Source organism: Mustela lutreola, chromosome 10, assembly GCF_030435805.1.
Source record: "Mustela lutreola isolate mMusLut2 chromosome 10, mMusLut2.pri, whole genome shotgun sequence".
NCBI classification, from domain to species: Eukaryota; Metazoa; Chordata; class Mammalia; order Carnivora; family Mustelidae; genus Mustela; species Mustela lutreola.
Window position 1 is genome coordinate 101,143,936 of NC_081299.1, and position 13,214 is coordinate 101,157,149.

At 35.6% G+C, this 13,214-nt stretch overlaps 1 protein-coding gene across 1 annotated transcript in view; it reads right to left on the reverse strand.

Annotated features, from left to right (window-relative positions):
* SPAG17 (sperm associated antigen 17) overlaps window positions 1–13,214 on the reverse strand; it is a 224,885-nt gene that overhangs the window by 96,782 nt on the left and 114,889 nt on the right. Inside the window, exons 18-20 of the mRNA XM_059137012.1 lie at window positions 7,526–7,680; window positions 3,236–3,414; window positions 2,479–2,570 (exon numbers count right to left, since the gene is read on the reverse strand). Coding sequence (XP_058992995.1) covers window positions 2,479–2,570; window positions 3,236–3,414; window positions 7,526–7,680 — 426 coding nt within the window. The remainder of the gene's footprint in view (window positions 1–2,478; window positions 2,571–3,235; window positions 3,415–7,525; window positions 7,681–13,214) is intronic.

Here is a 13,214-nt window from a genome sequence, read left to right on the forward strand (position 1 = left end):
TGCAATGCATAGCAGGGCTGGCAACAAAATAAAAGGTATGAAAAAGCTCTAATCTAATGAGGAACAGGAGTATTCAGGACAGAAGTTTCTGAGGGCTTTATGTCCATCCCTGGCAGCTTAGAACAGGAGTTTCAATGAGTTACAGGGACTAAAGCATTAACCTGGGAGATCAAATCAGAGACCTCTGAATAGAGCAGATATTTTTAAAAAATGACACCTTCGTTGGGTGAACTAAAAAAAAAAAAACAAAACACAAAACCTTTCCCTATAGAGGAAGAGCATGAATTCTAGCTTGATTCTTTGTCCCTGAGTTAAAGATTGAGAAGAGATGGGGGGAATCTCCCCTGAGAACTAATGACAAGTTGTCCTCACAGAGATTTGAGGCCAAAATATATTACCTTAAAAATGTATTCTAAAAAGGTTGTGGGTGGATATGCGCTCACAAATGAGAATGAGTAAGTAAGCCAGAAGCAAGATTCTGAAGGAGAAGCATACTGTGAAGACATATCTGTGAAGTTGAAGAAGATATTGGAATTATCAAATAGAGGAGATAACATAAGTATTTGAATCTGCTTACTCTTTAATTTGTTTAAAGAGAAAGAAGTGTCCAAAGATAAATAGGAAACAAAAAAAGTATCAAAAATAGGAAGGTGAGTTTGAAATCTCTGTTAGAAATGAAATAGAACTTTAGAAAAGGTAGCATTTGAATAGATTATGGCTGAGTCGTTTCCAGAATTGATGAATGCACCCTAACATTCAGGAAGGCCAATGAGTGAAAAGCAGGAAGTAACAGGGGTGTGTGGACTTCAAAAATAAGTCAGTCAGAGAAAAACAAATATATGATTTCATATGATATTTCATAGTGTGATCTATTCTGGAGAATACTCCATGGACACCCCAGAACAATGTGTATTCTGTTGTTTTAGGATGGAATGTTCTGAATGTATCTACGAAGTCCATCTGGTCCAGTGTGTTATTCAAAGCCCTTGTTTCTTCTTTGATCTTCTGCTTAGAAGATCTGTCCATTGCTGTGAATGGGGTGTTAAAGTCTCCTACTATTATTGTATTATTATCAATGTGCTTCTTTAACTTTGTTATTAACTGGCTTATGTAACTGGATTCTCCCAAGTTAGGAGCATAAATATTTATAATTATTAGATCTTCTTGTTGAATAGGCCCTTTTAACTATGATATAGTGTCCCTCTTCATCCCTTACTACAGTCTTTGGTTTAAAATCTAATTTGTCTGTTATAAGGATTGCTACCCCAGCTTTCTTTTGATGTCCCATAGCATGATAAGTGGTTCTCCATTTCCTCACTTTCAATCTGGAGGTGTCCTTTAGGTCTAAAATGAATTTCTTACAGACACCAGATAGGTCTTCCTTTTTTATCTAATCTGATACTCTGTCTTCTGATTGGAGCATTTATCCCATTTACATTCAGAGCAACTATTGGAAGAAATGAATTTCGTGCCATTGTATTACCTATAAAGTCATTCTTTCTGTATATTGCTTCTGTTCCTTTCTGGCCTCTGTTACTTTTGGGTGCTCTCGCCACTTACAAGATCCCCTTTAATATTTCTCTCTCTCTCTTTTTTTTAAAGATTTTATTTTTTTATTTGAAAGAGAGACAGAACAAGAGAGAGAGTATGCTTGATTTTAATACGTATGTCCAGCTTTCCAAAGGAGAAGTGCCCACTTATATTTCAACCAGCAGTATATGAGAATTCACTTTGCTTCCCATCCTTGACAAAATGTGCTTTTTGTCTTTTAAATTTTGGCCAAAAATGATGGATTTGACTACATAAAAGTAAAATACTTCTGTATAAATAAAAACATAAATGACACTTATTAATAAGGAAATTGTTTTATATTTTATAAATATCCAGATTATAGACTAACAATCTTGCTCTGAAAATAAGTTAAATCTCTAGATATTATCTGGAAGTGACAGTAATGATAGGTTGCTATGAAACAAAGTTATGTGGCCGAGTTAAAAAAAAATATATCAATCTAAATCAAAACCAAACAAATGCAGACCCTCTTCCTTATTTGTGCATGTGTGCAGGTATGAGTATAGAGCATACCAAATCATTACTATTTCTTATTTTCAGGGGCTTAGGAGAGCCAAAGTAATTTTGATTTATTGTAAACCATATATCAATTTTGTAATAAAATTCCAATTAAAAATTGGAAACAAAAAACAAATACCTGCAGCAGAAATAGAGAGTATACTAAGTATGAACAAGACACCGCCCTGGATTTTGGTTATATAAATGTGAATGACACAGAGTCCTTTAAAGGTTTATAGCCTGGAGAAGAAGACAGCTCAGCGGAGAGACTGCTTTTTCATTGCAGATTCAATTATTTCTGAGAGTTTAGTAAAAAAAGATCACTTCTATTTCACCACACAAACTCTCTATCACACAGTAAATTTGAATTTGTAATGATTCAGTGTCATTTGTCTTTTCTTGAATTACCTTGAGAGAGCCTTCTAAAATGAAAGGAATCTTTTCCTTCTCTTTTTCTTTTTCTTGATCTGCTATCTCTGTTTTGTTCATTCCTTTGCTACCTATAACCAGAGAAAATTAAATTTCTTAGTAACTCTCAACAACAAAGTTTCGTAGAAGGACCAAATGTCTGGATTGTAGGGGATCTTATAGGCAAGCAAGTCCAACTCTCTGTTCATTCATCTCTCACTTTTTCTCACTGCCTCTAGAGCAGATTTCTGAAGTGGAAGTGAGCTCCTCTAGAGATGAGGAAGTCATTGTCCTTGGTGGAAGCAAGGAATTCCATTCTCACTATGTTGTGACCCTGAAGCTTTTATTGAAGTAGACTCTCTCTTCCTACGGCTTTTGGAATCTGTAAGCATTCTTATGGAGAGATACTGACTCTGAATTTGTCTCCTATATTGTCAATAAATCCTAGATAGATGAACCTATCAAGCCTGCCGAAATAAAGACATCTGGCATTTCCCTAACATCACATTTAATCTGCTGAACAGATCGAATCTGCCAGGTCTGGCAGGAAGCGGCATCAATATAATGTCAAATATTCCATTATCCCATCATCGATCTCATCATATTTGGAATGCAACTATTTGATTTTTTAGAAAAAGTAAAGAGTCACAGAAATTTATAGGCAACTCTTTTTAATACTTAAGTATTCAGTTCTGATTACATTAACAAATAGGAAAATGTCTTTGGACTTTACATGTAAGTTCAACCAGTTACTTACTTTTAGATTTTTTAATAGCATTGATTTTGCCAGGAGAAGTGATTTTGGCAGCAGCAGATTTCAGTTCCAGCTCAGCCTTTGTCCTATTGATTTCCTCAGCCATTTTAGATTCTTGATATATGGCTTCTTCTTTTATGACCCAATCTTGAATGGATTTTGCCACAAGTTCCAAATAATTCCTTAAAAAAGGCAAAACAGAGCAAATGACAATTGTTACTATCAGTTATAATCAACCAATACTTAAGATACCAACTGTGCAAATGAAAATTGCCCATGTAACAAATGCAATAGACTCAGATATATCCTAGGTATAATTTGTACAAAACTGTCAAATATAAATAACCAGTGAACATGTGAAAAATGCTACCTTCATCCACAATTAAAGACATACATATTTAAAAATGAGACATTTCCATCCCAGTAGAGGATTAAAAAAGTTTGATTCTTCCAGCACTATTAGCTGGAGAGTAATATGGTGCGATCTCTTTTTAGGGAAATTTTATAGCATAAGAGAAACTCTTTTTTTTTTTTTTTTAAAGATTATTTCTTTCTTTATTTATTTGACAGACAGAGATCACAAGTAGGCAGAGAGGCAGGCAGAGTGAGAGGAGAGAAGCAGGCTCGCCACCGAGCAGAGAGCCCGATGCGGGGCTCGATCCCAGGACCCTGGGATCATGACCTGAGCTGAAGGCAGAGGCTTCAATCCACTGAGCCACCCAGGCGCCCCAAGAGAAACTCTTTTAATTGACTTGCTGGATTAATCGAAATGCTGCAGTCTTGCTGTGAAACTTCCTGGCCTTCAAATACCCACACCCCAAATACGGTGCGCTACACTGCTTGGGCAATTATGCTCACACCAGTGAGTTGTTGCTCACCAGGATTCGGTCAACAAACCCATTCATTCTATTTATACTGATAATTGTACTTATTTGTAGTGAAATGTTATGTATACTTTAACATACAAATGTCCTGAAAGAGTTGCTTCTGAGATAATAAGTTGAAATATTTAGGTTTGACCATCAAGATTAGTTATTTCAAATCATGTGAAAGTGGGGCTTCTAAAGCTTGAAAAATAAAGCTAGAGGGATTCTACACTCAGGTCATTTCACAAATTTCTTCCATTCTTGACTCCTTTTAAAGAAATAAACTGAAAACTGTAGACTATGAATTATGGATACCCAACATCTTCATTGCAAAAGGAAAAGATATCTTAAACTCAACCTGTTCTTAAATGGACTGATCTTCCTTTCCAAACTGCCCCATCAAGCCTTTTTGGCATCTTAATTGACAGCAAGCCTATACTTCAAGTTGATCAGCCCAAATGCCCTGAAGGCATCCTTGGACCACTCTTATTTTCTCACCCTCCCTTCCAATCTATTGGGAGACCCAAATGATTTTTTTTTAATATACAAAATCTAATCACTTCTCACTTAAACTTTACTGCTATCTTCCCGGTTTAAGCCACCATCACCTCTTGCTAGGATGGTTGCAGTCGCCTCTCAACCTGTCTCTGTGTCCCAATCTTGATCCTCTGTAGTCTACGCTCAACAGAATCATTAGAGAGATCCTTTTTATTCTTAAGTCAGATCATGTCTCTCTCCAGTCCAGAACCTTTCAATGAGTCTGCCTTTCACACAAAATCTAGAGTTCTTGCTATTTTTCTGTAATGAAGGAACACAGCCAAATCAGTATTCAAATGAGGTGACAAAATAGAGAATATGTCAGCATGCAATGATTCAGGAATTCACCAGCCATAGATACTTTCTGAAAGAATTGCTCACAAATGTATTCCAGCTGCACTGAAAAAATAAATCTAAGAAAGAAGACAACATGGGATATAAATACTAGCTGAGAAAAAAAAGGTACGTTTTGTAATTAAATGTAAATAAATATTTGTGTTACTTGTCTGTTATTAAAAAATGTTACTTAATAATTGGAAATAAAATTTGGAAATAAAATTTCAAAACGGGAGGTAGGCGATTGGTTGGGAGTAAGTGAAAATATGTTAAAAATTTAACATTTTTTGTGAAATAATATTAATACTCATTAACTCCAATTATGTTATAAAATATTTAAATATGTGGTTTAAAAGGATACCTCTAGAAGGATATAAATAGAATGTATAACTTTAAAAATATCACACATTAAGAATGAACTAAAAATTCAATCTAACAAAAAGAAGAAAAGAGATTAATCCTTAAGTAGAAATATACTTATTAAATGGTAAGTATGAAGCCAAAGACATTATTGATAAAAATAGAAGTAAATAAATAAATTCTTTAAAATACAAAGTCTTAGGGGCACCTGGGTGGCTCAGTCAGTTGAATGTCTCACTCTTGATTTTGGCTCAGGTCATGATCTCAGGGAAATAAGGCTGAGCTCTTTGTTGGGCTCTGAGGTGGACATGGAGCCTGCTTAAGATTATCTCTCCCTCTGCTCCTCCCCCACTACTCGTGTGTGATCTCTGTCTCTGTCTCTCTGTCTCCAAAAAAAAAAAAAAAAAAAAAGAAGGTGCACTCTGGTGGCTCAGTCAGTTAAGTTTTATTGGACTCCCTGCTCAGCAGGGTGACTTCTTTTCCCTCTGCCCTTCCCTACTGCTCATAATCTCGCTCTGTCTATCTGTCTCTCTCTCAAATAAGTAAAATTTTTAAAAAAGTAAAATATAAACTTTTAAAATATTGTTATAAGCAATGAATCTTGGAACACTGAAAAAATAAAATAAAATATAAAAAAATAAAATATTGTTACTAATTATTATTAAAATCTTTTCAAGGACAGAGGATCTCAGAGTAGCTGAAAAATCCAAGCTGGTATTTAAGAGACATGTAGCTATAAATCAAAATTATGCAAGAAAATGAAAGGGTGACAGATAGCTACTTAGAAAGCCAGAAAAGGTCCAGATCCTTGACAACTTTGGTGAGTAGCTGCACTATCCCTGAGACACTGCCCAATTCCAGATTTCTCACTACAGAAGAAAACTGATCCTCTTATTAGTTTAACCACTATAGTCCATTTTCTATTAATATTGTGAGACACAATTCCTAGTTGACATGTAAAATGATTGAGAAAGTTATATTAGTAAATTTTTATATAAAAGATACTGTCCAATGATGATTATATTAAATGTGGTGAAATTCAAGGTCAAAACCATTAAAGGGAACAAGAAGGATATGTTATGTTGGTAAAAGTTAAAATGCATTAGAAGGATGGTTTTAAAAATATAGATTCAAAAGTAAATCTAAACATACAGTACACATGAAAACTGACAGGAGAAACAGATAAAATTATAATAAAAAAGACAGACATTAATACATCTCTCTCAGGAATGGACATTTATCATGAGAATACTATTTGATTTTATTGTAATAGACACCCAAAATCCAAATGTCACGCATGAAGTTGTAGAACAATGTAAATCCCATTGCAATTGCAATGTAAATTACAAAAGTAATTGAAAGAATAGAAACCCGGAATAGAGATCAATCTTAGAAGAATCGCAAATGTTGTAGATGATCTGTTCCTCATCCTTTCACACTATCCTCTCTCCCAATGGGCCCTGCCATCCATCCCCCAAAGAGCCACGATCTCTAAATGGTTTTCCAAGTGAAGTGTTCCTATTCTTCCCAAAATAATGTACTATATTATGTGAGCGAAGGATTAGTATACAACCTGTTTCCCCAGTTATTCTGCAAGTCCATTTTCTACCATTCTGTATCCTTTTAAGCTAAAACAATGCTGTACAAATAATAAATACTGGATATACATTAACCCGCAATGAAAAAATGAAATATTCTCATCATTACTGAGAAGAGAACAAAGCTTTAAGATCCTGAAGAAATAATCAAGGAGCTTGGAAGAAAATCACTGATTTCTAGGGGTCTCAGTTTGCTGAGCAACTGGCTGTTGTGTTGATATGTCACTCAGTTGCCTATTTTTGAGTCTTCCCCAGATCAAGTGGAGTTGTCCAACATCAGCATGTAGAATGTCATGTTTCAGACTTTCTACTTGAAATCTTTCAGAGGCAGTTTTATTAGAATCTAAATAAATCAGGTATGAAGTAAGAGCATCCTCATTAGACTTAACTGGTCCTGATGTGATATCTGTCTTCTTTAGTGGTATAGCTCTGATGCTTATCACAGTGGCTGATACAGCTCAGACCTTCAGCTTGAACTAAATTGAAATTTTCTTTGACTTGAGCCACCTTGCTTAGACTAAGAAGATAACCAGGTGACTAAGTAACTAACAAGGTAACTAAACTAAGATAGCTATTAACAAAACTAAGTTGGTTACCTGAATCCAACATTGGAGTGAAGAGCAATACTCCAATGTTCACAATGCAGACGTTGTACATTCATTGGATTATGAAAGACTAAAAGTAGAGAGTTGTCCTGGGTATGGTAATAAGAATCAATCCACCTGTACTGCTGGTTGGCTTCTTGAAGAACCTGAAATCAACATATTTGCATTGTTGTGTATGTGTGTGTGTCTCCACCCCGCCCTCCACCTCCCCCAAGAAGGGTTTCCTGCTAGGGCATATCTCAGCTCCTTTCTCTTCCTATTAGTCTCACTGTTAATGAGAACATAAGCAGTGGATTTTTTTTTTTTTTTTTTGGAACTGAATTCAGCAACTCTTATAGAAAAACAGATACCAGGTTTCAGGTGTTTTTTTTTTTTTTTTTTTTTTTTATTAAGGCTGGGTGATAATAATTAAGTCAAGCAGTTATTTAACTTTTCCTATGCCTTCATACAGATTCTCTCATTTTGTCGTTATTAAAAACCCCAGATAAATAGGTACAGTTATTTTTCCCATTTAAAAATAATAAAATCCTCATTTTTTCAGTGGAAATTGGGGCTGAGAGAGGAAAAGAGATTCGTCCAACAACACAGAGTTTGTAACTTCCAGGACAAGTCTCACACCAGTCCAAGCGTCACTGTTTTGCACTCCAAAGACTGCTCTCCATGTGTACCGGGCTATAGTACAGAGAAATGAGGTGAGTAGTCTTTTTCATACATACTGTTTTCAAACGACTTCTACTCGTGGCCTTTTCCAGAACATTCCACCCCCAGCATGCCCTGCAATTGCAGCTACCAATAGAGAGACAGAGAGGGTAGGCACACTTGTGTCCTGCTTCCATTTCACTGCTGATCAATATAAGGAAACATGTCCACAGGAAGATAAATTAGGTAGCTGTGGGTTGTTGTTTTCATTTTCAACATCAAACTCGTGTAGGAACTTTCAGTTTTCTGCTGTTTGGGTGATCTGAAGGCATGGAATTGCTTATTATATTAGGAAAGGACTGTTTCTATTTTACACTGGTAGCATTACCAAAATAATACATTTACTTCCCCAATCCAGTCCCTTGTATGAGAGTCTTTATGGTGTGGCATTTAAGCTATTACATCTGTTCCCTAAGAAGTAATACCAGAAATACACATATGGTGAATATTTTTGCATTAATTGTTTTTGTTTGTTTTTGTTACATACAGTACTACCCATTACTTTACTTTTTGGAAAAGCAAATTTGTTTTTATTTATTTATTTATTTATAAAGATTTTATTTATTTATTTGACAGACAGAGATCACAAGTAGGCAGAGAGGCAGGCAGAGAGAGAGGGAGGGGGAAGCAGCCTCCCTGCTGAGCAGAGAGCCCGATGCAGGGCTTGATCCCAGGACCCTGAGATCATGACCTGAGCTGAAGGCAGAGGCTTTAACCCACTGAGCCACCCAGATGCCCTGCAAATTCCTTTTACTTTAAATCCCTAAACCAAATATGTTAATTTCTGATGAATATGTATCCTTCTTTCCATTAGAGAGCTCTGCAAAATGTGTTTTCATATTTACTTTGGCTGCTAGAATTTACATATTTACACTAAGTTTCTCAGAGCTATAGTTGCTCTCAATCAATGCTTAACAAGTTTTCATATATCTTTCTTCACCTTTTTTTTACTATTTGGCTTTTACCTATTACTCTATAATGATATTGCTGGTGCCATAAATCTATTATTAAAAATAAACATGTACTTATTGCAGCATTATTCACAGTAGCCAAGATATGGAGGCAACCGTGCACCTGGGTGGCTCAGTTGGCTAAGCATCTGCCTTCAGCTCAGGTCATGATCCTGGAGTCCTGGGATGAAGTCCTGCATAGGGTTCTCTGCTCAGTAGGGAGTCTGCTTCTCACTCTCCCTCTGCCCCTCCCCTCTGCTTATGCTTGCTCTCTGTCTCTCAAAATGAATAAATAAAAATCTTAAAAAAAAAAAGATATGGCAGTAAACCAAATGTTCTATCATAGGTGAATGGATAAAGGAGATGTGAGATATATTTATATATACACACACACACATATATACACAATTACATATATACATATATGTATACAGATATAGGTACAATATATATGTATATATATACAATTAAATATATAGATATGTAAATATAGAATGTATACTATATATACAATATAAATTTATTGCATATATATATAATTAAATATTACCCCAACATGCAAAAGAATGAACTCTTGTCATTTGTAAAAACATGGATGGATCTGGAGGGTATAATGCTAATTGAAATAAGTCAGTCAGAGAAAGACAAATACCACATGATTTCACTCATATGTGGAATTTATGAAGCAAAACAAATGAACAAACAAAGAAAAAAGAGATAAACAAAAAACAGATTCTTAAATACAGAAAACAAACTGGTGGTTGCCCAGAGGCCGGTTGCCCAGAGGCAGGTGAAACAGGTGAAGGGGATTAGAAGCACACTTATCATGACGAGCACTGAGAAATGTATAGAAGAGTTGAATCATTATATTTTATACTTGAAACTAATATAACTCTGTATATTAACTATACTTCAGTTAAAAAAATAAACACCTACTATGTCCCAGATACTGTGTAGGTTCTAGGAAAACAAAAGTGAACAAGGTAAGATTTTCCTTTAAGATCTGATTAAGAGTTTTATAGATCATCCTGGATTCAGAGACATATCCTAAGAAGATGAAATTGATGGAGTATCTGTCTGATAGATAGCATGGATGGCGCAGGAGCAGAAGTGGGTTGGCGATGAGGGGGATACTGTGGTAGAACAGCTGGATGGTGGCTGGACTGACGTAGCCACAGTGGAGATGGTGAGGAGCTTTGATGGTATCAAAATTGGATGATGGATCAGACAGGCAGGACACAGGAAAAGCTGAGACAAAGGACGACTTAGACATTTTGGCTTGAAGGTGGTATTTTCTGAGATCGATGAGGAGAGGAACATGATTAGGTGGGGAAATTATTAGTTTCATCTAAGACACTGAAGCTGAGATGCTTGTCAGAAATTCAAGTGGAATTTGGAGTTAGGTCTTTTAGGGTGGACTCAAGAGAGAAATCGTTTGGAAGGTAAGATTTTAGGTGTCATTAGTATTAGGTCAAATACATAGATGAATCATCACAAGAATGTTTACAGTAGAGAGAAGATGGTTCAGGACTAAGACTCCAGACATTTTGATATTTAGACATTAGGTCAACAAAATTCCACACACAGCACTGAGGAGAGGTATATTAGGGCATCTTGGTAATGGAGAGTGAGGAGTATTTCACAGTGAAGTACTCAGCTCTGTGATGCTGTTAAAAGGTCAAGGAAGATGAAGAAAGATAAATATCCATAGATATGGCAGGACAGCAATCATGCAGCTTCATGGCATGGTGGGGACAGAACCAAATTGAAAAAAAAAAAAAAGTCTGGGTGAATGTCCAGTTAAAGATAAACGATTAAACACATGTACTTCTTGGCACTTCATTAAAAGAACAGTAAAATTATTGGGGTTTAATACCATGAAATTGAAGGTCACAGGAGAGGAAATAAAGGCAACAAGAGTTTGGAAGCTGGAAAGCAGAAGGATAAGGGATTACTGACAGCAGACATAGAAGACCAAATTCTAAGATTAATTTTATGAGAGATCAAAAGTAACCTTACTTGTGTGCAGAAGTGCAGAAATGCTCAAGACATGGCAGTTAGGTACCTCTGAGAGTGGGGTGAAAGTGGCACCGAAAATAGGAAGATTAGAATACTTTTTAGGAAGCTGTTAGGGTCCCCAGAAGGCCTTGAGAATTCTGAGCAATGAGGAGGCTGCCCTCCTACCCCCTTAGCAGATAAAGGGAAGATTATTACCTATAGAATGATGCAGTGCATTCTAAGAAAATGGACCCTAGGCACTGCCAAGGGAGAGATGTACTACAGCAAAAAAATAAATAAATAAAAAAAATAAGGAGTTTTATAAAAGTTTAAATTGATGTCCAAGAAATACAAGGTGACCCACATGTATAATTCTAAATTTTATAGTAGTCACACTTGAAAAGTAAAAAGAAACAGGTAAAGTTAAATTTTAAAGTATATTTTATTTAACCCAATATGTCAAAAATATTATCATTTCAACATGTAATCAGTATAAAAATTGTTAATGAGACATACCACTTCTTTCATATTAAGTCTTTGAAGTTTGGTATATATACTCATACAAATATATAGTATATATGTTGTAATATATATAATAATAAGTAATATATATATTTTATAAGTAATATATTTAATATATAGTATAGCAAATTTACAGAACATCTCAATTTGGACCAGCTACATTTCAAGTACTCGGAAGCTTCATGTGACTTGTGGTTACCACCTTGAATGAGGCTGAATGGCAAGGAATCTAACTGCCTTCTCTCCACCACACAGCTCCTAAAACCCTGACAAGTAAATTATGTCTTTTGGTTAGCAGATTAGGATTTCTTTTCCCCTGGAGAATCTAAATGGCTTAAGAGTATAGACTAATATGCCAACACTGCTGGGTCTCCCAGGGAAACCAGCCAGCCAAATATCCCGAAATGAAGTCCATTTATTGACAAATACTCCCTGCCCTGAGCTCACGCAACACTTCCTATGATGCCTTTAGTGTCTCATTATTAACATGAATAAAAGGGCAAATGTCATTAGATATTTCTCTCTAATACAAAAAATGGAGACCCAAAAACAAAACCAAAAAGAAATTTGAGAAAAAAAATAAAAAGAACTTGAGGAAAACTAGACAATGCAGGGAGAAAACACTGAGACTTCAAAGGACCTTAATATCTTCACAGACATAAGAGAAGATATGGTATCAGAGAATGTGAACAAGATGCTATAAAAAGGTGATTTGCAATTATAAATAGAACTTCAGGAAATTAACCGTGATGATAACAGAAATAGAAGGCTCAGTAGAAGAACTGGGTGAAACTGAGTCTGTCTCCAGAACAAGAAGACAAGTATTGGAGACTTAGGAGAGGAAAGGTAAGGAAACTGGAAGTTCAGTCCAGGAGGTCCAGCGCTGAATAATAGGAGCTCTGGGAAGAAAAATGAGAAAAAGTATAAAGAAGACAATTACCAGAGAAACGATTGTAGAACATTTTACTGAATATAAAGACTTGAGTCTCTGCATTGTACTGGGCTTATCAGAATGATACTTGGAAACAGAACCACACCAAGGCATACAAACAAGAAACAAAGAACACTGGAACAATAGGAGATGTTAAAATCTTCCAGAGAGAGAAAAACAAACAAACAAACAAACAAACAAAACACAAAAAACCTCAAAAAACAGAAACCAGACTCAAACAACTGATCAGGAATCAGAATTTCATGTTTTGTTTTGTTTTGTTTTGTTTTTCCTTCTCAAGGACAATCCAAGAAGCTAGAACACTACTGAGGAATGGCTTCAAAATTTTCAGGGAAAATGTTTTCTAAATTGAGCTATTTTATATAAAGCCAAACTGTCACTCAGATATAAGGGTGGAATTAAGATGTTTTCAAACATCCAATGCTCCCCAAATTTACCTATCATCTATTTTAATTCAGGAAGCAGCTAGACGAGATAGTCCCCTACAAAAAGAGAGTAAACCAAGAAAGAAGATGACATGGGGTTCAGACACTGGAGTATCTGGCTGGAAAGAGAGGCC